Source organism: Gouania willdenowi, unplaced genomic scaffold, assembly GCF_900634775.1.
Source record: "Gouania willdenowi unplaced genomic scaffold, fGouWil2.1 scaffold_275_arrow_ctg1, whole genome shotgun sequence".
Taxonomy (NCBI): domain Eukaryota; kingdom Metazoa; phylum Chordata; class Actinopteri; order Blenniiformes; family Gobiesocidae; genus Gouania; species Gouania willdenowi.
Window position 1 is genome coordinate 400,177 of NW_021145033.1, and position 25,454 is coordinate 425,630.

The window sequence follows — 25,454 nt, forward strand, 5'->3', positions numbered from 1 at the left end:
AAAATATCACACATTTCTAATTGCCACACATGTGGAGAAAGCTAAAGTTGTTAGCTTCACCACCAACATCTGTAGCTCAGACCATTGACTGCTGTCCTTATTGAGCCCAGCTGTGCACTGGGTAGACACTGACTATACATTGCAGAGAGTGGTGTTACATACAGTGAGATCAGAGGTTCAAACACTGCTGATGCAATCAAGAACACCATGGAGGAGATGCTGCATGACTGGAAGATTGACAAAAATATGGTCCCCCAAGGCCTATTAGATTTATTTAGGTTATTTTTCAGGGTCTTATCATTTATTTTTTATTTATTTTATTAAATTAGAGAATACTGCAGATATGTTATGTTTAAGGTTAACATTGATGAATATTAAATGAGTCAGTTTTTCTCATCCCTACTGTTGCTGACTATTGTTCTCTGTTTGAGTGACATCACTTGATCAAGCCTTTGCTAACATTTCATACTACAAAAATAAGTAATTATTATTTTATTTGATTAAAGAATAAAAAACAAAAAATAATAGTATGTATGATTCATGCTAATATCGGATCAATATCGGTATCAGCTGATACGCAAGACTGCAATATCGGAATCGTATCGGAAATGAAAAAGTTGTATTGGGACATCCCTATTAGACACTGTAGTTACATGTAGCCCTCCATTAACACAGAGCCTTTAATACATCACAACTGTACTTGGTCCACGTTATAAACATCATTATTTGGATGGAATTAAATGGTGTAATCACAGCGTCAATGCATTTTGTGTTTTAATTAGGGCTGCACCATTTTCACAAAAAATCTAATTGCGATTTCGATTTGATTTACAATTTTAAAAAACATTTCATACATTTAAAATGCATATGCGTTTTTTTTTTCTTTCCAAAATCTCTTTTTTTCACATCAATTTTTTAAAATTCCGTTTTTTTTTTAGAAATAATTAATTTTTCTGAAAATTTTAGTTTTAAACTCCTGTGAGGAAACAAAATACTAATGAATAAAAAAACCTATAATACCTTTTTTTAGCACAATTGTTTTAGTTTTGTTATTATGTAAAATAAGTTTGTCAGTTGTTGCTGAAATGAATACATGAATGAAAAATAAAGTAAATACAATTAAAAGAAAGATATAAGTTGTACTGTCAGGAAACAAAATAAATACTAATACAAAATAAAACTATAAATAAACAAAAATTTATGTCAAAAATAAAAATGTAATTTAAAATAATGAGTAAGATACAATTAAAAGGTAGATATAAGTTGTAGTGACATGGATTATTCTGACTGCTCCTTTTTAATTATTCATGTCATATAAAGATGTATGAGAACAGCATTAATGTCACTATATTTACCCTCAGGGATCAATGATTTACTGAATCTGATCAGATTTATTAATTAAGTTTTGATCAACTTAATTTAAATTAACCTAATTTAAATGATCCTGATGACATCATTCCAGACCGTAATGATTAAACAAAAATAAATGTGCAAGACATCATGTGTAAGAAGTGGTTTTTTTACCACTAGAGGCTAGAATATTTTACAGTATCAGAAGTTATCAATAATCTACATGTTTCAGACTCTACAATCACTGGTATCGATGGTCTCGTCCACAACAACAGAACAACTTTATCCACAGATCTACTGTAGCTCTGATGAGATGTTTAAACACTCTGAGCAGGTGAAGCTTAATAAAACTGAGTCATGGGGCGGGGCGGGCCGCTCTGGGCCGGCGGGGGTCGCCTCCTGGACCGCTGGGGGATGTGGCTGGTGCCTGGCTGCACCTAGGGGGTGGGGGGTCCCGCCGTGCTCCGTGTGGCCGGCATGGTTAGGGGGGTGCCGCGGGGTTGGTCTCCGGCTTTGCTGCTCGGCGCGTCCCTGGGGCTCGCAGTGCCGCGTGCCCGTCTGCGCCATCTACCCTCTCCGGTGATACCAGACAGGCCTCCTACATGGACACTTCACATCACTCACTCCCAGCTTGTCTGGCTCACCCACATGTTGCACCACACTCACATACCCAACCCTTGGGGTGCTGGATGGTGTGGCTAGGGGAAGAAGGGGGCCGCCGCCTGTGCTACTAAGTAGTGGCACGGGGGCGGCACTTCCACCTCTGGCTGCCCTACTAATCTCTCCAATTTTAATTACACCTCAACACACCACCCCCTGGTGGGTGGGACCACCACTTCCACCTTCCGGAGCTATTGCACCACATACACATATATACACATAGGTTGGATGGGGAGCACCTACCATGCCTGCGGGTGCGGTGCTGGATGGCCCCTGTGAGCCGAGCTCTGCGGTGTGGCTGGGCCTTTTGGTGGGGGGGGGGGGGCTGTCTAGTGCTCATCGCGCGGGCGGCATCAAAGAAAGGCGATCTGGCGCACTCCGGGGTGCTTGGTCGGTGCGCCTGGGGGCTGGCGGGGCGACTTGCAGCGTCCCCTTAGTGCCCTAGTATGGGCATGGTCGTCATTCCTGGGGGCTGCTCTTGGTGCTGTTTCCGTTCCGGCTCTTTCTGGCCTGGGGTCCGGTCCCTGCTGGCTGCCCGTTTGGCGCGGCTTTAGCCATCTGCTGGGCGTGGGCCTTTGCTCCTCTGCTGGGGTCTCGGGCGGGGGACTCTCTGGGCCCTCCCCTCGGGGGGTTGGGTGCTTGGGTGTGGTTTATGGGGGGCCTTTGGCGTTGGAGGTTGGGGTCGGTGGAGGGATGCGCTGGGTGCTCGGTGCTTGGGGCTTCCTCGGATGTGTGTGTGGGGGGCGGTGGCTGCTTCTCGGCCTGGAATCTCGGGGGCGTCTGGGGGCCTGCTCGGCCATAGGGGGGTGGTTAACTCTAAGTTAACTCTACAGCCAAAGTGTTTGGCTTTACCAATTTGTTTGCCTAGTGACATCTTAGTGAAAATCATTAAGGTACTATTTGATCCAATTGATATATGTATCAAACCTGTCAATTATCCCGTTTTGGCCGGGAAACTCCTGTATTTTACCCCTCTTTCCCGCCATTGTCCCGTATTAGTATTTTCCCGTAAATATTCCGTATTTTACTGTAGTAATAATTAAAAGATGCCTTACGTATTATGTATCTAAATACTAGTTTTAGGAGTCGCTGCTTTTACTTCTCAGAACAACATGTAAAGCTCAGTTAGATGATTGAGTGACACATATTGATCATCTGTTTGTTAATAATTGTCACTGTGTAGCATTTTGCATCAGCAAATTTAACCCAGAATTTTCTTTCTGATCAAACTTTATTTGATAAAATTATTTAGATTTATATCATATTTCACCATTTAGAGAAAATATATTGAGATATAAGTTTTGGTTCATATCACCAGCCCTAGTAGGAATGTTCACAGCATTTTAATGTTAATAAAGGTCGACCTACCAGATTCTAATCACATTATTGTATTTAGTAAGTGGTTGACAAGTGGCTATTTTAGATTTTTTGTACATCTATATTAAAATACTGGAGCTTGGTTGGGTGGGTGGGACGGCTCGGAGAAAATTTCCCTTATTTTCAAATCCAAAACTTGACAGGTATAATATATATAGTGATTTCATAGTGTAATTTAGGGTAAAACGATGAAGAATAAAATCACAGACATGTTAAGAATAATAAATATTGGTTAAGAGTTTCAGATAAATACATTTACATAAATACTAAAATTAATAAATAGGTTTATGGGTAAAATACATTGTTACAAAGTTAGACTTTAATTAAAATGGATAAAATTTGTACAGCAAAGCACATGATTTAATTTTACAAATAGAAATAGTTAAACATTGTAGGTTGATTTAAAAACATTATTAAATAGCAGAAAATTAATTTATTTAATAAATAAAATATTTAAAATAGGAAAAGTTCAGGTGGTTCATCTGTTTAAAAACATTTGATTAGAGCTCATTCTTCCTTTCTCTCTTTTTCATCCTTTTCTTTAAGGTTTTCAACCTGCTACAAAACCTACAACAAAACTGAATAAACTTTAAAAGCTGAGGTGATCTCACATCTTACTTGTTCTCCATCCATGTTCTTTCAAGCTGGACAAGCATTGTAGAAAATAAGCTTAACAAGTATCTCATATGGTATTCTGCAAATTAAATACAGTTTAAAATTAGATTTAAAATAATTAATTGATAAAAGAAGTAAAGGAAGTGTCTCACTTTCTACATTCATAAAAAAAATCATCTAATAAAAAGCGTGTGTGATTTCCCTGGTTTAATTCTATGGGACATGTGCATGATAAATGTGTTTGTTGTTTTTTACTAATTTTTATATTTTATTTTGTTTGGTGTATTTTTCTGTAATGTATGTTTTTTTGGAGTAATTTTGTGTATTTGAAAAAAAAAAAAAGAAAAAAAATCACGGCTCTTCCCTGCAAACACCGTAAAACTTAACAAAAATCCTTTGATCTCTTTTGGTGTCCCACTTCTCGAGATGATCTGCAGTGACTTTGAGCCCTGTCAGTGAAACACCCTAGAAAAAATGTGTTACAATAGGACATTTGTCTCATATTAATGTCTCTTCACTCTGTAGGGGTGCACCAATGTCCATTTTTCCACATTGAGCTGGTTTAGGGCTGGAGGTTTAACAAGTGAATCACAAATGTTTGTTTGGTTCCTTCTCTGTGTTTAATCTCTAACTGTTCTACAGGACTCTGGAAGCCAGAACAAAGTGACACCTCAACGTTCTCAGGACAATGAAGCTCAGCCACAACAAAGAAACAAATCTAAGAGAAAAACTTCAGAGCAAAGAGTTCAACAGCAGAGCCAAGCTGGAGTTAAAGCTAAACATACATGTGACCAGTGTGGGAAGGCCTTTACCAGGAAATCAGACCTCACTGTACCTCAAAGAATCCATTCTGGATCAAGGCCATTTAACTGTGACCAGTGTGGAAAGGCTTTTACCAGGAAATCAGACCTCACTGTACATCAAAGAATCCATTCTGGATCAAAGCCATTTAACTGTGACCAGTGTGGAAAAGCTTTTAACCAGAGTTCTAACTTAATAAGTCACAAAGTTGTTCATACTGGAGTCAAAAAGTTTGAATGTGATGAATGTGGAAAGACTTTTAATCGTTCTGGAACCCTCAGTCTACATATCCTCATTCACCGTGGAACCAAAGCTCACAGATGTGAACAGTGTGAAAAGACTTTTACACATAAATCATCTTTAACGAGGCACATGCAGACTCACTCCAGAACAGAGTTGTATCACTGTGACCACTGTGGGAAAATATATAAATACAAAAAAACCCTCACTGATCACCTGAGATCTCACACTGGACATGAAGTGTGTCCCTGTGACCAGTGTGACAAAGTTTTTACAACATATCAACAGTTAAAACATCACCAAATCAGCCACTCATCAGAAAGACCTCATAAATGTGACACATGTGGAAAATCTTACAAGAGGAAAATTAACCTTAATCGACACCAAGAAGTTCATGAGAAGAATGTTTTCAGATGTGATGAGTGTGGGAAGACCTCCAGCACTTCATCTGTTCTCCACTCACATCTCTGTGTGGATGGAGACATGGAGCAGGAATCATCTTCAGATCCCAGTGACACACGGATGGTGACGACACCTTCTGGTTCCAGTGTTGGACTGAAGAACCCAGAGATCAGGCTGCACAGGATTCCAACATAAACCTGCTGTCAGCTGGAAAATGGACACCAACAGTTCAGGAAGTTGTTGATCTTTGAAGGTGTGGTCTGAAAGAAAAGATCAATACAATGATCAGTTGGAAAGGAAGCAGGAAGAAGTTTCCCTTTGTTCACTTTCTATACAGGATATACATTCTATAGCTTCTGTATTCATACATGATGTATATGAAGAATAATTCACATTATTATTATTATTATTATACACTAATGACAGATTCTATATCAGGGCTGTCAAACTCATTTTAGTTGAGGGTTCAAATACGGACCAGTTTGGGGTCCAAAGGGCTGCAGATTATAGGAAAACCAGCCCTAGTTTATGAGTGACTTTGTTTTAATTTTCCAAAATGTTGTAGAATAATTTAGGAAAAATTGTATAACTTTAAAAAATTGAGAGTTCCAGCAATACTTTGAGTTTAAAAATAACTCCCATCATGTGATGTCAGCATGGGAAAACTGTGTGCTCTGTAAATATTGTGGAGTTATTTTAAAATTAGTTTTTTAGAGGAGTTTCTTTAGAAATTTGTTATTTATTTATTTATTTGTTTTTTATTCTTAAACAACATTAGCATTTTCGAGGCTTTCACTTCTTTGTCAGTTTAAATCTTGTTCAACTAAAATGCAGTAAAATATATATATATATATATGAGCTGAAAAATTATTAAAAAATTCTCGAAAAAAAATGTCTTTGAGGTCGCCAGAATTTCTTGATATCAAAATGGGGTCACGATCCAAATAAAGGTTGGGAACCACTGCATTAAATACTGTTTGTTTTCCCACTTATTTACAAAGTGAGATTCTTTAAAATGTGTGTTAACACTCATTTATTCCATCATTGTGCTCTATAGTTGTTTTTAAATAGCTTTCTAAGCTAAATGTTGTCGTTGGACAATGGGAGAACTTGAGCCAAAATAGTTTGAGAACCAGCGCTTTAGGGTCTGAACATGAAATCAAATGTTTACATGAGTTGGGATGAACTTGTTAGACGTCCCTTCAAGCAGATTTGGAATCAATACAATTCCTAATCCATTTTCACGTGTAATATTTTTGTCATACGTATCTGTGTACTAACAAAACACACACATGGGGAACCAAATTAAAACTGGGCTCGTTGGAATGATTTGAATTTTTTTATTACATGTTAATAAGCTATTTATGATAATATTCTATATAATATTCACAGTCGACACTGCCAAACATAAAAAAATATTCTTAATCTTCTTTTTCTGTTAAGTCCATATCTCAGGTTTGATTTCTATATAAATACCAGAAACTGTATCATTTGACACTAATACAAAGTTTCTACTACGTTACCTCACAAAGTTAAAACACATTTAGATGTAAGTAATATATCACAAAATATGACCAAATATGACAAAACAACAGTTGATCTCCACACATGGAATGTTAACATGTGATTTCATGTTCAGAACACCCTAAAGCTACAGAAAAATATGGTGCATGGATACAGTAGCTACCGTAGCCCATGACCTACTTGGAGCACTAATTTTTCTGCTGAATGTGCACAAATACAAAAAACACTGTTGTTTATTAATATTACAGAAGGAAGAAGTTCAAAGACTGCATATCTTAGCATGTACTCAATGCACGTAACGGACTAAGAAGCTAATGCTAGTTAACATGCTAATTTATGGCTTCGCCATGTCTTCACTTTGCTCAGTTTTACTCACACTGACTCTCTATCCAATGCTTCGCATTCCTTTACAAAGCTTCTCCTTGGCTCATATTAGCACCATCTGGATTTTTGATTTGCTTCAGAATGTATTGACACTTATTTACTGGTGTTATTTTAAAGGAGTGATTTTATAACACATAGGCCTTAAAGTGCATATATCCTCATGAGATGTTTTCTCCATGGTGTCAAATAATAAGGCTATATATATATATATATATATTGTTTTTAAAGTCAAAGTGAGGGACTAAAGCACTGATTCTGGCCTTATTCTAAACCAGGGGTTCTCAATTCGTCTCAAATCGCGACCTACTTTTTTTTTTTTTTTTTTAATTCAACCAACCAAATGTAGTTTTTTTCAAAGATAGCTGTTGAAAACACGCATACATAATTTTTAGAAAAACATAAATCTATAAATTTGCAACATGCTTTTCACTGCATGTCTGTCAAAAGAAAAGTTTCTTTCAAAATAAAAGACAAGTCACACATGACAGACATTACATTTTTTGTTGGCTTTTTTTGGCCAGCTTTCCATGACCCACTTTTGGGTCCCGACCCACCAGTTGAGAATCACTGTTCTAAACATTTTAATATTATTATTATTCATTCATATTTTTTAATCTGAATTATGGCAGTTATCTTTGATCTGATCCTGCTTCTTGATCTAATGAACAAATTCCTTTTTTTGAACTGGCACATGTGATTTCTTTAATCATGTGTCATCACTATGAAACAGCAGACAGTCTCTATAAATCAGCTCTATGTTTACATGTGCTCTATAAATCAGCTCTATGTTTACATGGTGAAGTGTACGTCTGATCATATGAAGAGCTGTTTGGGTGAAATGCACTTACCTGTAATTAAACTTTAGATTTACACCATCTGAGGAGCCATAAAACTACATTAAAATGTCCTATTGCACTTGAATGCATCACTCAGTTCACATGACCCCACGCAGAGGATACAGACTCTTCAACAGCCAATCAGAGGCTACGCAGGTCACGTCCAGCCTGTCAGGTCAGAAGTGATGCGCATTGTTCTCCTGGTCTTTTCCAACCTCGGACGCCAGAGTTTAGCAGCTACGCAGCGGAGGAAAAAAAGACAGAAAGAGGAGAAAATACGCGAGTTAAACGGAGAGAGAGTCAGTGCATTTACCTACTGGAAGCTAGCTGATACTTAGCATTAAAGAGAGCTAGCTGATACTTAGCATTAAAGAGAGCTAGCTGATACTTAGCATTAAAGAGAGCTAGCTGATACTTAGCATTAAAGAGAGCTAGCTGATACTTAGCATTAAAGAGAGCTAGCTGATACTTAGCATTAAAGAGAGCTGGCTGATACTTAGCATTCAAGAGAGCTGGCTGATACTTAGCATTCAAGAGAGCTGGCTGATACTTAGCATTCAAGAGAGCTAGCTGATACTTAGCATTAAAGAGAGCTAGCTGATACTTAGCATTAAAGAGAGCTAGCTGATACTTAGCATTAAAGAGAGCTAGCTGATACTTAGCATTAAAGAGAGCTAGCTGATACTTAGCATTAAAGAGAGCTAGCTGATACTTAGCATTAAAGAGAGCTAGCTGATACTTAGCAATAAAGAGAGCTAGCTGATACTTAGCATTAAAGAGAGCTAGCTGATACTTAGCATTAAAGAGAGCTAGCTGATACTAAGCATTAAAGAGAGCTAGCTGATACTTAGCATAAAGAGAGCTAGCTGATACTTAGCATTAAAGAGAGCTAGCTGATACTTAGCATTAAAGAGAGCTAGCTGATACTTAGCATTAAAGAGAGCTAGCTGATACTTAGCATTAAAGAGAGCTAGCTGATACTTAGCATTAACGGCTATGCTAGCTCTGTATCTCACAGGCTAAAGCCACGTGCCTTCCCTGCAGCAGTCGTTATGACAACGTGTTATAAAGACAGATCAACGGTGAGAAACATGGCTCTGTGGCTGCTCTGGTGCTATTTTTCTGTTGCTAAAAGGAAGTAGTAGCTCTATAAAAGTCTTTAGGATGAACTGAGATAAATAATGATCCAGTGTTTTACACATGTATATACTGAGTTTATTATTGTATGCTGATGTATATATATATTAAAAAGTGTTAAAGTTATAAAAAGTATTTTAGAGTGAAATTATATTTTATAAATGCAAAGTGTTGAATGATTTTATTTTAGCTCAACTGTGAGTTTAAGTATGTTAAAGAGTGAGTGTGGTGTGGTTCCTCTCACACTAGTAGGCCTATAGTGTGGGAGAAATTAAGCATACTACTTTAATACCTCTGAACTACATTTTTATACTGTTTTATGTATATATGTTATTCTGATTTTGATATGGTTATGACATTTTGAATGTAAATGGTTACTTACCATAATAATTACTGGAATGCTGTTCACATAAGCAGTTAGATTTGAGTAATTGAATGTTGTACAACAAAACCTGAAGATTTATTTTGTTATATAATTGTAGATTTATGTGTGGAGTCTGATGCATTTTTGACATTTACACTTTAATGATGCATCAGAGTTGATTTGAATAGATATGACCTTATTTTTAGGTCAGGTTTTTGAGTGGACGAGAAAGTCCAAGGACCAGGAAGAGATCCTGGTTGAAGACTGATGGTGAGTAGGAACCTGGAAGAGAAGACACCTACACGTACACACTCACACATATATACACATCACCCTTCAAAGAAACTTTAAGAACAGCTGCACCTGCAACTATTTTCATTTTTTAAGGTCACATCCCACCCAGAACTTGATACCAAACTTGTCCGGCTTCGTTGCAATGTATTGCAAGAAACAGCAGCGAGTCTTAGTTGGAAAAAGTTGCTCATCTATGGTGATGTGCCTGCCTGGGTTGTACGAAGTGATGCAGTTGGCAACAAAAGACCCCCAAACGTCAGAGATTGCAGCAAACAGTCCTTTTCACACTCGGAAATCTCGCTTTACCATAAATAGCAACAATACATTTTATTTATAAGCACTTTTCAAAAACAATAAAGGTAAATAGTGAATACTGTTAATACTGTTTTTCTTTCTCTAATTTTATTTATTGTGGTTTATTAATTGATCACAACACACATGGCTCATATTAATTTGGCCATTCTTATCCAATAATTCCATATAATGTTATTTGGATTAATATCATATGATCATTGTGTAACAATGAAAACAGATCAATGATATATTACTGCTGCTTTCAGGAATATTAAAGTATTATGGTTTCCTAGCTAACTAGCGGCTAACTGGCTAGCCTGTACCACATTAGACGTAACGTTCATAATATTGATGAAAGAATATTGTAGCAAGTTAATATTGGTAGTAGTTTAATAACAGGGTGAAATAAAACTTACCAGAATTATTAACAGTTCTACAGGACGAGCTCCTCCATGGCTGTAGTTCATTTCAGTCCGTGGGGCTCTGCCCACTTCCCCTGAATCTCTTCAGACACGCACAGAACCATGAAACAATGTTCTCCTCCTCTGACCACTGCTGTCTTCTTTGACTTACTTTGGACTCACTTTTAAATGTTTTTTGTCGGATTTGCGCCAACGTGACCAGCCGCTCGCCAGCTTAAAAAAATGGCGGCTTTTCGCTTTTGGAGGACCGTCGATAACCCCGCCTTCCACCCGCCCACTCCAGTGCTGAGCTGTAGCCCAGAAGCTAAGTGGGACCAGCGTAGCCCCGGTTTTTGGCTCCGAGAGCTGGAGCTATGGTGGTGGAAACAGAATGGCCCGGAGCCAAAACACATGCTAGCTCCAGCTCCTGCCCGGTGGAAAAGCCCTATGACAGGGAACAAACACAGCTGCTTGCAATAGGTGACCGAGCTACGTGATTGGCTGAACGTAATCTCACCAGAGCAACGTGGAGTGGAAGAAGAAATGTTGCACGCTTAAAAGAAAACAGTTTTAGCAACAGAGAATCCCCTTCAAAACCACCCAACTGAACTTAAAGCTTAAATACTTTACACAACTTATTTATTATATTTAGTAGATATAATTCTGTATAAGTATGAATTACACTGTCAATCCTATATAAATATATAGATTAATATTATAAATATTAATCACATATATATTTATCAGGGCTACACAAACAGTCTTAGGTAAGGTTTACAAAAGAACGTATTGCTGTTGTTTGTAGGATGCTGGCAGGAGGTCCAAGGTGCAGGTTCCTGATGTTCAGTGAGTGAGATATCCAGATGTGAGGTGGAGGGGCTGAACACGTTCAGTTGCAGGATGAAGTTTAAAGATGACGGTTGGTAAACTGATGATCTGACATCAAGTGGTAGAATGAGCCTGATCTTATACTGTGGAGTGTGTAGGTAGCTTGATTGGAGATGAGAAGCAGCTTTGCAGACTTGATTGCAGACAAGGTGGGTGGAGCCAGTTCTAAGGAAAACACACAGGGAGGAGAAAACATAGACAAAGAAAATAGACTGGGATCCTCACAGTGACAAATATGTACTGTACATGTTCAGTGTAGTTATTTAAAGAAACAATGTAGAAAAACAAAACAGTGTTTTATTATATATATATATATATATATATATATATATATATATATATATATATATATATATATATACAGTAGGTCTGCAACCCACTTTTGGGTCCCGACCCACCAATTGAGAATCATTGTGCTAATGACTCTAACAGGAGATCAGACCAGTTCATAGAATATATGCTTTCTATTAGTGATGGGCTATATTATCAAATATTATATTGGTTTTTCCACAGATATTGAAAAATTACTGTATGTGCTGTTGTTTAAGACAACATAATAAAAATGAAAAATATATAAATAATATTAATTTTTCAAAACAAAAAATAAATAAATAAACAAATAATTGAATAATTAATAAGAAATATTCAAAAACAAACATGACTTTTTCCATTAATAAAGAAATTGGAAATTTAGTGTTGGACAATATCGGATATCAGCAAAAAGCTAATATTGAACTTTCTATAGAGTAGCACATTTTATAATAAATACAATGTTATTTAACAGAACAATCCACTCCTGTCCTCATATGTGTCCTTTAGTCATAACATAACATTATTGTAAGAATGGCCTCATGGGTAGCCTTAAAAAGTAGTCCAAGGTTCCAAAAATGCAGTCAAGTGTATTTATTTACAGTGAAAAAAAGTGCATCAGTATTTCTGTTTTCACAACATCCATCCATCCATTTTCATACCCGCTTATTCCCGTTTAACAGGGTCACGGGGGTCTGCCGGTGCCAATTTCCGGCTCTCATAGGGCGCTTGGCGGGGGTACACCCTGGACAGGGCGCCAGTCCATCACAGGGCAACACAGACACAGACAACCATTCACTCTCTCATTCACTCCTATGGGCAATTTAGAGACTCCAATCAACCTTACAGTCATGTTTTTGGATTGTGGGAGAAAGCCGGAGTACCCGGAGGAAACCCACGCAGCACGGGGAGAACTTGCAAACTCCACACAGAAAGGACCCAAGTCCACCCCAGGGCTTGAACCCAGGACCTTCTTGCTGTGAGGCGGACGTGCTAAACACTAAGCAACCGTGCGCCCGTTTTCACAACATTTCATATGAAAAGTGTGTGTTCACATTGTTATGTCTAAGGTGGGCCCATAATAGAAATATAAGGTTTCATTAGCCAGGACAGAAATGAAGCTGTTTATAGGGGTTGGTCAGTGACAATTCATATAAGCAAATAGTACGGTATAGTGGCTTCTTTGATGGAAATATTTGTATTGATCAATAATTTATTTTTTCCTTCAAAAGTCAGTTTTAGTCAAGTTATTGACTATTTCTTAGAAGTCCTAATTTTAGATCAAAGCTCCACAAATGGCATTACACAGTGAAGGATCTGATAAAAGCACTTTGGTGTTTGGTTTGCTCACAGGTTCCAGTCAGTTTTGGTTTCTGGTTATTGTTCACTGGTATTAAATGTTGTAAGAATTGTGTTACAATGAATATCATTTTAGACAATGTTGATATTTTTGTTTTATTTCCACATTAATGAACACATTTGGATAATGTTCTTAAACAACTGATTATTTTCATTTTTGCTTTATTTTTGAATATTAATTCTCATTTGTTCCTCTACAAAATGCATCTTGTAACTGTAGAGGATGATGACATCATTTGTCACACATACATAGCAGAGAACAGAGAGTGACAGTGAGGAGGTCATAAACTGATAAATATTTTCACCCTCATGGACCACATGGTCAGAATGCTCTGCCAGATGTGCTCCAGTGTTTAAGTCGTGTCGTTACTACAGTTCTTGAATCACTTTCTAGCATAGATGGCCACAGACAGAGCGATGCCGCCAATGGCTACTGCAGTGGCACCAAGCAGCCACTTCCAGCTCAAACCCCCTTGCTCCCTCTTGCAGGTGGCCAGATCAATATTCTCAGTGGGGGGCAGCAGCTTCAGGTCTGGAGCATCAGTAGCTTCCAGGAGCGTAACTTCAAACTCAGCCTTTGACCGAATTTTGAAGAGCGCCTTCTCTCCCATTCCCATGAGTTGCACCGCCACATCCAGTGCCCGGATCACGTCTCCAGCTCCCAGAGTGAACGACAACTCCGACAGCTCCTTGACCAACATCCCATCCAACGGACGTGTTTTTAGATTAATCTTTACAATCTGTCCAATATGTGGCCTACTGTATCTTCCTCCTCCAGCCTGCAGCACCTTTTTCATTAGCGAACCATTTCTAAAGATATCTAACCACTCATCAGCAGGTGGTTGGGGGTCAGTTTCTCTCCTCATGGACTGATCCATGACAATCATATTCCCTTTCTTCATGACTGGTGCACTGTCACTGCTTTGGTAAACAACCTGAAACACAAGAAAACATATTATAAGTAGATTACCATTATTAGCTGGCAGCTTCTGAGCAGGGTTGGAGTCAGTAATAATTGTAATCATGTAATTGATAATTAAATACAAAGATGGTGTAGTTATAATTGTAATTTTAAAAATCTGTTGCTGTCATAATCTCATTAAATTCTAGTTGAGTTCAGATAATTTACTTTGCAATTGTAATTGCAATGTTTACTTAATGCTAAACTGGTGAACATGTTCTACATATATGTAGTTAAAATATTATTAAAATGTTTATATCAAGCTTTCCCACATTTTACCATTTTAAAAGTGTATTTTACAGCTGACTTAAGACCGTTATCATATGCGATGCTAACAGAAAGCTAACACAAGAGAAAGGTTGACTTTTATTAGGTTATCTATTTCAGGTTCAGTATTTCTGATTAATTGTAAAGTAAATGATAACGTACTGTAAGTGTAATTGAATTTCTGAAAATAAAAAAAAATAATTGTGATTTAATTGTAATTGGAAAAACTGCTGGTCACTGTAATCATAATGTACTTGTTGTTAGATTGTCCTCTGTGCTAAAAGATGGTAGCACCATGAGATTTACCGTTTAAGAGTAGCTTAGTATTAGTGTCTCATCTGTGGGAAGGATGTTAATTCTGGGACGTATTAGTCTTTCTTTGAATCAGGGGCTGTTCCAGATGTTTCCTATTCTCTCCTATCTGCAGCTTTGGGCTTTTACACTATGTCTGTGTTTTCTCTCCTGAGGAAGTATCTGCTCTATGAGCTCTGGGTTTTTAGTTCTGCCTTTTGTTCTTTTTTTTGGAGTTCTACTTTTTGCTGTTCCTCTGATGTGGAGTTCTTCCCCAGCATATCAACGGTTGTTCTAAACTCCTCAGTGGCCACAGTTACATGGTGTTTTTTTAAATTCAGAATGAGTTATTCTGCATTAAATCATTCTGCTTCATGTTTACATGGTAATAGTAATTCCAGAACTGACATTTACATGGAAAACCGGTTTATTTGGCTTTAGTTAATTCCACTTTAGGTCTGGGGGTTGGGAAGGCTGTGATTGGACAGGGGGCGAACATGACGTAGAAACACACAACCAACCTTTTATTGTCGGCTGTAACCAGTGTTGTGCTAGTTACTGAAAAAAAAGTAACTAGTTACCGTTACTAGTTACTTCATTCACAAAGTAACTCAGTTACTATTTTGATCACTTACACCAAAAAGTAATGCGTTACTAGAAAAAGTAACCTTTGAGTTACTTAGAATTAAAGAATATCTCATTTATTTTCAGTCATTTGTGTCCGTACAGCTTCATATTAGTGAGTCCCACCTTTTTTAAATGATGACGGGCAGGCAAATGACTCTACCCACACACCTCCTGTACCAACCAGGACAAGCTAACATTGCTACCACCTACACCACTCACCAATACATGATCGATCCTGAGAACCACCTCCAAGCTACGCTCACGTTTGCTCTAAAACACCTCAAAGAGAGCACTAAGGGCCATAAAGCCTACTACGACCAAAAAGCCTCACAGGAGGAACTACAGGTTGGAGACAGAGTCTAATATTACAGTTTTGCTCAAAAACGATCATCATGCAACCAAACTAGTGAAGAAATTTCTTCTGAAGTGGACCGGACCCCCAAATAAAGATTCCCAGCACAAAGACCAAACAAAAGCTCAAGTGGGTCCACCAAAACCAAATTAAGCTATACAGAACAACAAAACTAACAGACTAGCTGTCAATCGCGAGCTGAATAAACCCTACGAGCCGAGATATGGTATTCCTAATTAGCCAACCAGTCATCGTATTCAATAACATCTACCACCTCAAGGACATAGTAAACTAGAAACTAGGACTGGAATCTATTACAAAAGCTCTATCCAACCTCTAATATACATGTGGTTTACACCAGACATGACCCTAGTCATTGTAATTATTCTCTGTCACGTATATCTACCTTCTGCACCGCCGCTTTATGCCTTAGACACACCAGGAAAGTACAAGACCAAATCAATCGATCGCATATTCAAACGCAATCGACCCAGATCCGAGGGTGCACTATGCTATAATAGGGGAAACCCCAATTACATCACAGAGAAAACAACAATATATATTGAATATTGCCATTCTGGTTTTATACATCAAAGCATCATCTCAAGGCAAGGGCAACATATTGAGATGTATATCGTATATCATATTACAGCTTGAAAATATTCAGACATTTAAAAAAGGCCATATTGCCCCGCCCATTTGACGCAAAAAATATGTTGACGTAAATGTTTTGTATTGATGCGTCGTCCCAAACATATATGTTGTCCCACACCAGTCCAGAATTGATATAATGCACAGGAAATCTAGCCCCTCATCCGCCAAATGCTTAGAACGAAGAAGATCTTATAACCAATAATAGAGTTTGCACCAGCAGTGGGAGGAGCTTGAGTCGTTCCAAAGATCTTTACAATATCAGCTCATTTAGACAAGATTATGACTTAATATGTAAACACATTTAGATTAAAACAAGCAGTATTTACTCACTGGATTGTGGAAAATCACTAATTTAGTCATTAAAGTTGACATTATTATTAGAAACTCACCCTGGTCTCAAACGTTGCTCACTGATGACAACCGTTGGTCAACGTTAATATATGTTATTAAAGCTACTTTAGTCGTTTCTGACGGTGCACGAGCAGATTCTGTTGAATGATGTAGATTCTGCAGCTTTTATCCTAGCCTGAGTTGCCATGACAACCTGTCAACATTGGGCTTCCATTTTAGCCTGAGTTGCCATGACAACCTGTCAATATTGATCTGTTCGATGCTGCCTTTTGTGATTAAATGTATGTCATATTATCATGGGAAGATCAAATATATTAAATTAAATAATGCAAACACACATTTTACTCCTCATAGTGGATATACTGTATGTATAGACTGTTACATCAGGCATAATTACTACCAATGAGAGAGCGTCTTATACAACAATAGAAAACTAATGAACATTTTACTCACCAGGGGGCGCTGTTGGCCAAAAACTTACATATAAGTCGCTTCATTGTATAAGTCAGAGAGGTGTAAAGAGTACTAATATATCCTCAAGTACAAGTACAAGTAAATCATACATAAAATACTCAAGTACAAGTAAAAAGTAGCTCAATTAAATAGTATTCAAAGTCAAAGTTACTAATTACTTTCACCCCCACAGTTATTGTTGGTTCTCTTACATACAGTAAACATATCATGTCGAAACCATAAAAAGGAAAAAATGAAATCTTCCACAATTGGAATCTAATTTATTTTCCACAAAGGCATCTGTATTAAATAAAAGGTTTGTCAAAATGTAAATTTAAAAAATATATAAATTAATTCAATTCACAATAAAAAAAAAATAAAAAAATGTATCAGGCTCCAAGTATAGATACATTTATAAACTCTAAAACTGAGAAAATAACTGGCATTCAATGCTGTTTTGGCGCTAATCTGATTAGTTGGCTATGATCTAATGCATTACGTTTAATCTGATTAGTTGGCTATGATCTAATGCATTATGTTTAATCTGATTGGTCGGCTATGATGTGATGCATTACGTTTAATCTGATTGGTGGGCTATGATCTAATGCATTACGTTTAATCTGATTGGTGGGCTATGATCTAATGCATTACATTTAATCTGATTGGTCGGCTATGATGTGATGCATTTGTTGTTGTCTGGTCATTTCATTTTTTGTAGTTTCACAATGTCTGTTGATCATTTTAAAACAGAAAATAATTCACTCAGTAGTGGTTGGTGTAGAAATGTTTTAATACGTACTTGTACAAATAAAATTAGTGATTTAGAAATATACTAAAGTACGAGTACCCATCAAAGCAACTCAATTACAGTAATGTGAGTACTTGTAATCCATTACTTTCAGCTCTGATAAGTCACAGACCAAAATCTTTAAATGAAAAAGGTGTGACATATTACAGAATTTACGGTATTTTAGTCAAACAAATATTCACTGCTTGTAAAGCTTCGCTAGCTCTGAGTCTATGATAAATATCTATAAAACTTTTCCTCTTAGTTTCAAAAACACCCTAGAGCGGATTAGACAGTTTGTGATGCACTTTTTGCATGTGTGCATTAAAGCATGTTAGTGGATTATCTCCCGCTAAACTAGTAGATTAAGGCATCATTAGCAGATAATAGATGAGGATATGCTAACGTTACTGGATAAACATAGCAACACAGCGTTAATCACAAGATTCAGTTTTAATAATGCCATTCTTATACAATTATAGAATATACTTTTAAACGTGATTTATTTTGCTGTAGTAAATTAAATTAATGAATTAGATATAATTTTAGGACATAAAGGCCCTATGCTATGACTCTAGATAATTGTATCCTGGATTAATCTCCATTAACGGGCAACAACTAACCAAACATTCCCTGTCAGAGAGAAGCTGTCCTATGAAGGTCGATAACAACACGCTAATTGAAGCCAAGTGTTTTCAGCCTGGGTACATGCGTGTTCACATGAAAGGGGTGGAGCTAGCAACGTCTGACAATCACTACAATGGAGAAAACTGGCAGAGTGAGTTTCTTCACAATGGTGATGCCACGTGACGATAAAAAAAAAACGTGTGCTGTTGTAATAAAGAGAAACTGATCACTGTCCATTATCAAAGCAGGCTGACTTAATAAGTGATAAAACCATTCATGTTGTGGGTTAAAACTACTAATAAATGGTTAATAATATGATTCACCAATATGATGAACTGTATTAACACATCTATAGTAACAGGTTATGTACCACAGACCTTTAAAACCACTGTAATCAAACCTCTCCATAAAAATGACTTGTCCAATTATAGACCAATATCTAATCTCCCTTTAGTTTCCAAAATTTTTGAAAAAGTCATCACAGGTCAACTATGTGATCACCTACTTAGGAACAATTTATACAGAGCTTTCAGTCTGGCTTTAGAGCCAATCACAGCACAGAGACTGCCTTAGTAAAAGTAACCAATGATCTTCTCTTAACCTCAGACAGAAGGTTGATCTCAGTTCTGGTTCTCTTAGATCATATCTGTCAAGTTTTGGATTTGAAAATAAGGGAAATTTTCTGGCGTCCACTACGATCCGTCCCACCCGCCCAACTAAGCTCCAGTATTCCTTATATTTTAATATAGATGTACAAGAAATCTAAAATACCCACTTGTCAACTACTTACTAAATACAATGATACAGGTATGATTAGAATCTGGTAGGTCGACCTTTATTAACATTTAAATGTTTTGAACATTCCTACTAGGGCTGGTGATATGGACCAACACTCATATCTCAATATATTTTATCTAAATGATGATATATGATATAAATCTAGATAATTTTATCAAATAAAGTCTGATCAGAAAGAAAATTCTGGGTTAAATTTGCTGATGCAAAATGTTACACAGGCTCATTTATTAATAAATTTATTAATAATCAGCTGTTTATTAATAAACAGCTGATCAATATGTGACACTTAATAATCATCTAACATGTTGTTCTGAGAAGTAAAAGCAGCGACTCTTAAAACTAGTATTTTGATACATAATAAGCTATAATATATATTTACATATATATACATATATTGAAATTAAGGGATATATATATATAGATATATGAAATATTAGTTGTTTATATCACCAAAATAGAAAACTTGATACATCTTGAATCTCAATTTATCACCCAGCCCTAATTCCTAAATTATAAAACAGCCAAAATAAAAACATAAATGTGTATATGAAGCACATGTGTTTATTTAATATACTTACAGTTTATATACAAGTCAACACGTTGCATATTTATTATTAATTTCACATTGCTTGTCTTTAAGTCAGACATTAACATTTTATTTTCAATAGATATTTTCTTATAATTTATCATACTCACTCGTGTGGTTCTCTGGTATTCACTAATGACTTATTATAAGTAAGTAAGTAGTTTATTTATAAAGTGCTTTTTACAGATAAAATCACAAAGTGCTGTACAGAGTTGTGGTAAAAGTACAAGTGCAACACAATAGAATAATAAAACAAGAGTGCATAAATATGATATGAACAGCAACATTAAAGGATAAATAAAAATTAAAATCCAGTAACTAAAAGCTTTACTGTAAAGTGTAGTCTTCAGCAGTTTTTTAAAAGTGTCCACACAGTTGAGCTCCCTGAGAGACTGGTGCAGGTTATTCCAGAGTCTGGGAGCTACAGCCTGGAACGCCAGGTCTCCTCTGGTCTTAAATTTAGTTTTTGGGGTCTTTAGGAGACCCTGACCTGAAGACCGAAGGCATCGCCCTGATGAGTAGGGGCACAACAAGTCTGAGATATATTTAGGGGCCTGACCATGTAGAGCTCGGAACGTGAGAACTAATATTTTATGTTCTATGTGAAACTTCACTGGAAGCCAGTGCAGAGTAGCAAGAATGGGGGTGATGTGGGATGTTCTAGAAGCACCAGTTAAAAGTCTGGCAGCAGCGTTCTGAACGATCTGGAGTTTGTTTAGGGTCGACTTATTAAAACAAGTAAAAACAGAATTACAGTAGTCAATACGAGATGATATAAATGCGTGTATGACCAGTTCCAGATCTGATTTTGATAATAGATGCCTAACTTTGGAGATATTTCTCAGGTGGTAAAAACAGTTTTTAGTCAATTGACGACAATGTCCCTCCAAAGACATGGACTGATCAAAAACAACCCCAAGGTTTCTGAGGCTGGTTTTAACAGATGAGCCCAGATCACCAAGAGAGTTTTTAATTAGAGGATGTTTTTATCAGGAGCAATGATCAGAGTTTCTGTTTTGTTTGAATTTATCTGGAGATAATTTGATGACAGCCAGTTTTTGATACAGGATATACAGTCTAAGATCTCTGATAAAAAGTGAAACTCTGAGTCATTAAAGGAGCAGTACAACTGGATATCGTCAGCATAAAAATGATAAGACACATTTTTAAAACCACGGATCAACCGACCAAGAGGCATCAGATACAATAAAAACAAAACAGGCCCCAGAACAGAGCCCTGGGCTACTCCACATGACAGGTTGGACATATTGGACATAACATCATTAATAGTAATATTAAAGGTTCTTCCATTAATGTATGAGATAAAACACTTGAGAACAGTACCAGAAAACCCATCTCAGATTTGAGTGGATCAACCAGTATACTGTGATCTACAGTATCAAAGGCAGCTGTCAGATCAAGTAAAACTAAAACTGTGTAACGACCAGAGTCAGCGGCCATCATCACGTCACTAGAAACTTTCAGAAGAGCAGTTTCAGTGGAGTGGATTGATCTAAAACCAGATTGATCAGGACATGCTCTAATGAGGTGTCCCTCCACCCCACAGCTGAAACACTTTAACTGGGAAGAGGTAGCAAACAACAAATAATCAAAGTCATCGAGCTTTACAATGAACCGTCCAACCCAAGTATATAAAGCAGCTCCACCCAGCGGCAAAACCTGTTGTTCTTCAAAATAAGTTCAAATATCTGTCAATAAAAAATAAAATGTAAATAATTCAACCAAACATCACTGGCTTTATTTAAACAGTGTTATTTATATTTATCACAAAGCCAGCATGTTACTATTTTATTTTGAAAAGGTTTGTATAATATATAAAGCGAGCAAAAATCTTTTTTTTAGTATAACTGGTAAACACTGGATAGTATACTTAATTTGACTAAATTTGAAACATAATTACCTTAATCTTTATGTTAGATGTGTTCATTCATTATCCATCCATCCATCCATTTTCATATCCACTTATTCCCGTTTAACAGGGTCGCGGGGGTCTGCCGGTGCGAATCTCCGGCTCTCATAGGGCGCTGGGCGGGGGTACACCCTGGACAGGGCGCCAGTCCATCACAGCCATTCACTCTCTCATTCACTCCTATGGGCAATTTAGAGACTCCAATCAACCTTACAGTCATGTTTTTGGATTGTGGGAGGAAGCCGGAGTACCCGGAGGAAACCCACGCAGCACGGGGAGAACAGGCAAACTCCACACAGAAAGGACCACCGCAGGGCTTGAACCCAGGACCTTCTTGCTGTGAGGCGGACGTGCTAACCACTAAGCCACCGTGTGCCCCCATTCATTATCCTCTTTTGCTCAATTGACCCTCTTCAAAATAAAAGCACAAGAATGTTTTATCCATTAGTTTTGTTTGTTTGTCACTGATTTATGCGGACACTGACCTGTATTGTTTTAACTGGATCACCAATAAACTCCTGCTAAACAATGTAAACACTGCACACCGCTCTCTCACAACAATAAAAGCCCTAGTGATACGAACTAAACCCTCCACTGGGTTAGTTACATGTTTAACTACCCACCACCAGTCACACAGACTCCAACACATCAGCACTAAACACTTTACAGAGGCCTTTATTCTTTATTTATCACAAAAAAAAAATGCTTGTCTTTTATTTTGAAAATATTTTTAGTAAGACGTTTGTGGCTTTGATTAATATAACTTTATATATATATATATAAGTAACGAGCCTTTTTGGGAAATGTAAAGAGTAGAAAGTACCAACATTTATGTTGAAAATGTAACAAAGTAAACATAGACACTTCTAAAAGTACAAAGTACCTGAAAAACCTACTTAAGTAAGTAACAAAGTATTTGTACTGTGTTACTTGCCATTCTGCTCAGTAGCTGTTTTGCTAATAGTGACCAAGCGCTAAAGCTGAGCCGTCTGATGAGATGTTGTTTGTTGTGTAATTATACTTCTGTAATAATACACAGGTTTATAATCATCCCAAATGAGATGTGTTCAATGACAAATATTGTAAAGCTACATACACAGAATGTGTTCTGTAATGAAACCCCTCCCTGAGGAGCAGTGGGCAGCCATGGTGTAGCACCCAGTCAGGATCAATAAGTATTAGGGACTGATCAACATCCCACAATGATAGACCAGGTGAGCCTGTTTCCTCAACCACTAGACCTCCACTGCCTAGCACGCTCAGAGGCACACGCAGACGGGTTTATCATAATGTCAGTGTTATGTTATGTTATGATATACAAAGCTCACTAAACAATAAACTATACTTGGATCATGATAACGAGGCAATATTATTTGGAAAGGGAAAAAAGACACTTTGATAAATAATTATGCTTTTATTTGATGTTTTTCTTTTCAACTTTAACAATCCAAAAAGTTTGCAGCAATGATCAGTTCCAGGCTGATCTCTGGAGAGACGGGGAAGTCGGGTACCTCTGTGGAGCTGTTGGTGTGCTGGGCCTTGTAGGTGAAATACTCACAGACCTTCGACAGGACTTGAGAGGGAATCTCCCTGAACTTTATCTCGTTGGTTTCATTCTCAGCAATTTGTCCTGCATATGAAGTTACAGAAGGTCAAACATCCCAAATGATATCCAGACCCATTGTTACTTATAATCTGTGTGTGCTTTGCAATAAAATACAACACCTGTGACTCTGGACAGATTGAACATTAGTAGATACAACATTGTCTAATGTTTACACTCATTAATAAAAAGATTCCTTAGAAAAAGTCTTCCAGACATCAGAAAAGCTCTCTTTAGTGCTGTTTCCTTACCTGGCCCACTCAACATGGCTTTGATTGTCCCTGATACCAGGGCGTGTTCTCTTTTCACAATGAATTCATGGTCGTCTGAGGAAATCAGCTTCACATACATAGAATCTGGTCCTTCACAGGCTCTCTCTTCACCGTCTGACAGTGAGGACAAATACACACCGTTAAATCAAGTAGTTATAACATCACCTGCAACATGATCAACTGTTCAAAGAAGCCTCATACATAAAATGTATAAAAGACTTTTAGTAGGAGGATGGTGTCAGCATTAAATGGCTGCATGTGTTTTATTATCTGCTACTTCTGCTTAGGAATAGTTTCATTACGTCCTGCATATCAGATTAAAAAACCACATGTTGGATGTAGTGATTCCATGTGTTAAGGTTTAGTCTGTAATCCTGTTCAGAAACACTTTGTTATTCTGGGTGAAATGTTCCTTTCATTCTGAGAGTAGTCAATACATTATGGAGTGGATTTATTAAAGAATAGCAGCTGTAAAGTAAAACCATGTGTAAACGTCACTACGTACGCTGATAAACGGTGCAAACCTCAGGCAATCAGGAATGCAAACATGAAACATAGCGTGCACAATGCATTTAGCATGTTTTTTTCCTCTTATTAATATGCAATGTGGGCGGATCAGCTGTGGGCCGCAAAATATTGGAGGAGGAAATGCAAATCCATAATTCAGAGTGAGAATTCACATTTATCAAACCTGGAGCTGTTTGCCTGTTATTATGCATACATTTAGTTCCTCCCAAAGGCTCCAGTTAACATTTCTGGTATCAAAAATAATTGATAAAACAATAACTGAAATAAAACTATAGTCTACATTACAAGTAAGTACATAATTATCATAGAATGGTCATTCATATATCATGGCAGCATGTGTTAGAAAAAAGATGAAGCACACTTTATTAGGCTCAATATAATATTCATAATACTGTGGCTGATCAGTTTCATCTAAATATCAATGTACAAGGTGAAAAATGTTATTAGATTATTGACACACTCACCCATCATGTATTCAAATTCCTTAAAGTTCTGGAAGAAAACAGGGAAACAAAATTGAATATCAATATGTAAATTTAAAATGTAATCAGAATACTATATTATAAGTTAATGTTATGTCAGAAATGATCAATAATTACGAGTACAGATTAATGAAAGCAGTTTACCTTTCACATTTTAATAAAATAAAATAAAAATCACTTTTCAATGAAAATCCCTCAAAACAAAAAAAGATTAACTTTAAGCATATTTTCTAATAAAAGATAATACACATTAAAATATATTAGATAGTTGTTATGATGATTAGAGTATCTTTAGAAAATGAAGTAGTGGAAAATCATAAAATGAGTCATTAAAGTTGACATTATTATTATTAGAAACTCACTTTGGTCTCAAACGTTGCTCACTGGTGACATCTGCTGGTTAATCGATATTATTAAAGCTTTAGTGTGACGTGCACGAGATTCTGCAGGTTTCATCATAGCCTGAGTTTCCATGACAACCTGTCAACATTGAGCTTCCATTTTAGCCTGAGTTGCCCTGACAACCTGTCAACACTGATCTGATCGAAGCTGTCTTTTGTGATTAAATGTGTGTCATATTATCATAGGAAGATTAGATATATTAATTTAAATAATGCTAGAAATTGGGGAACTGTAAATGAAATGTTAGG

General features: G+C 36.9%; 3 protein-coding genes across 7 annotated transcripts in view; all 3 read right to left on the reverse strand.

The window, feature by feature from the left end:
* LOC114459222 (E3 ubiquitin-protein ligase TRIM39-like) overlaps positions 1 to 16,854 on the reverse strand; it is a 303,562-nt gene extending 286,708 nt beyond the window's left edge. For both annotated transcript variants that reach the window (XM_028441548.1, XM_028441546.1), the window contains exon 1: positions 16,777 to 16,854. The gene's annotated coding sequence lies outside the window, so the exon portion shown is untranslated. The remainder of the gene's footprint in view (positions 1 to 16,776) is intronic.
* On the reverse strand, positions 13,381 to 22,012 carry LOC114459229 (peptidyl-prolyl cis-trans isomerase FKBP8-like). 3 transcript variants are annotated; one of them, XM_028441558.1, is made up of 2 exons: positions 21,911 to 22,012; positions 13,381 to 14,170 (listed from the first exon to the last, which is right to left on the reverse strand). In XM_028441558.1, exons 1-2 carry the CDS (start codon positions 21,935 to 21,937, stop codon positions 13,619 to 13,621), a joined length of 579 nt encoding a protein of 192 aa, XP_028297359.1. In that variant the 5' UTR covers positions 21,938 to 22,012; the 3' UTR covers positions 13,381 to 13,618. The 3 variants fall into 3 exon arrangements, with proteins under 3 accessions (XP_028297359.1, XP_028297358.1, XP_028297360.1); XM_028441557.1 differs by lacking the exon at positions 21,911 to 22,012 and adding an exon at positions 16,718 to 16,825; XM_028441559.1 differs by lacking the exon at positions 21,911 to 22,012 and adding an exon at positions 14,770 to 15,067.
* Positions 22,013 to 23,318: 1,306 nt separating this feature from the next.
* Positions 23,319 to 25,244, reverse strand: LOC114459230 (elongin-C-like). Of its 2 annotated transcripts, XM_028441561.1 has the most exons (4): positions 25,167 to 25,244; positions 24,787 to 24,814; positions 23,774 to 23,908; positions 23,319 to 23,549 (listed from the first exon to the last, which is right to left on the reverse strand). In XM_028441561.1, the coding sequence occupies exons 2-4, from the start codon at positions 24,791 to 24,793 to the stop codon at positions 23,359 to 23,361; spliced, it is 333 nt and encodes a 110-aa protein (XP_028297362.1). In that variant the 5' UTR covers positions 24,794 to 24,814; positions 25,167 to 25,244; the 3' UTR covers positions 23,319 to 23,358. The 2 variants fall into 2 exon arrangements, with proteins under 2 accessions (XP_028297362.1, XP_028297363.1); XM_028441562.1 differs by lacking the exon at positions 24,787 to 24,814 and having other exon boundaries at positions 25,167 to 25,223.
* Between the last annotated feature and the right edge of the window lie 210 nt (positions 25,245 to 25,454).

Coding starts and splice junctions, on each gene's coding strand:
- LOC114459229 (XM_028441557.1), bottom strand. CDS start 16,759: ATGTCAACTTTAATGACTAAATTAGTGATTTTCCACAATCCA. Junction 14,171..16,717: donor TAGTGATTTTCCACAATCCA/GTGAGTAAATAC, acceptor CTTGTGTTTCAG/GTTGTTTACCAAAGCAGTGA.
- LOC114459230 (XM_028441561.1), bottom strand. Junction 23,550..23,773: donor AGCCATGTTGAGTGGGCCAG/GTAAGGAAACAG, acceptor CTTCATATGCAG/GACAAATTGCTGAGAATGAA.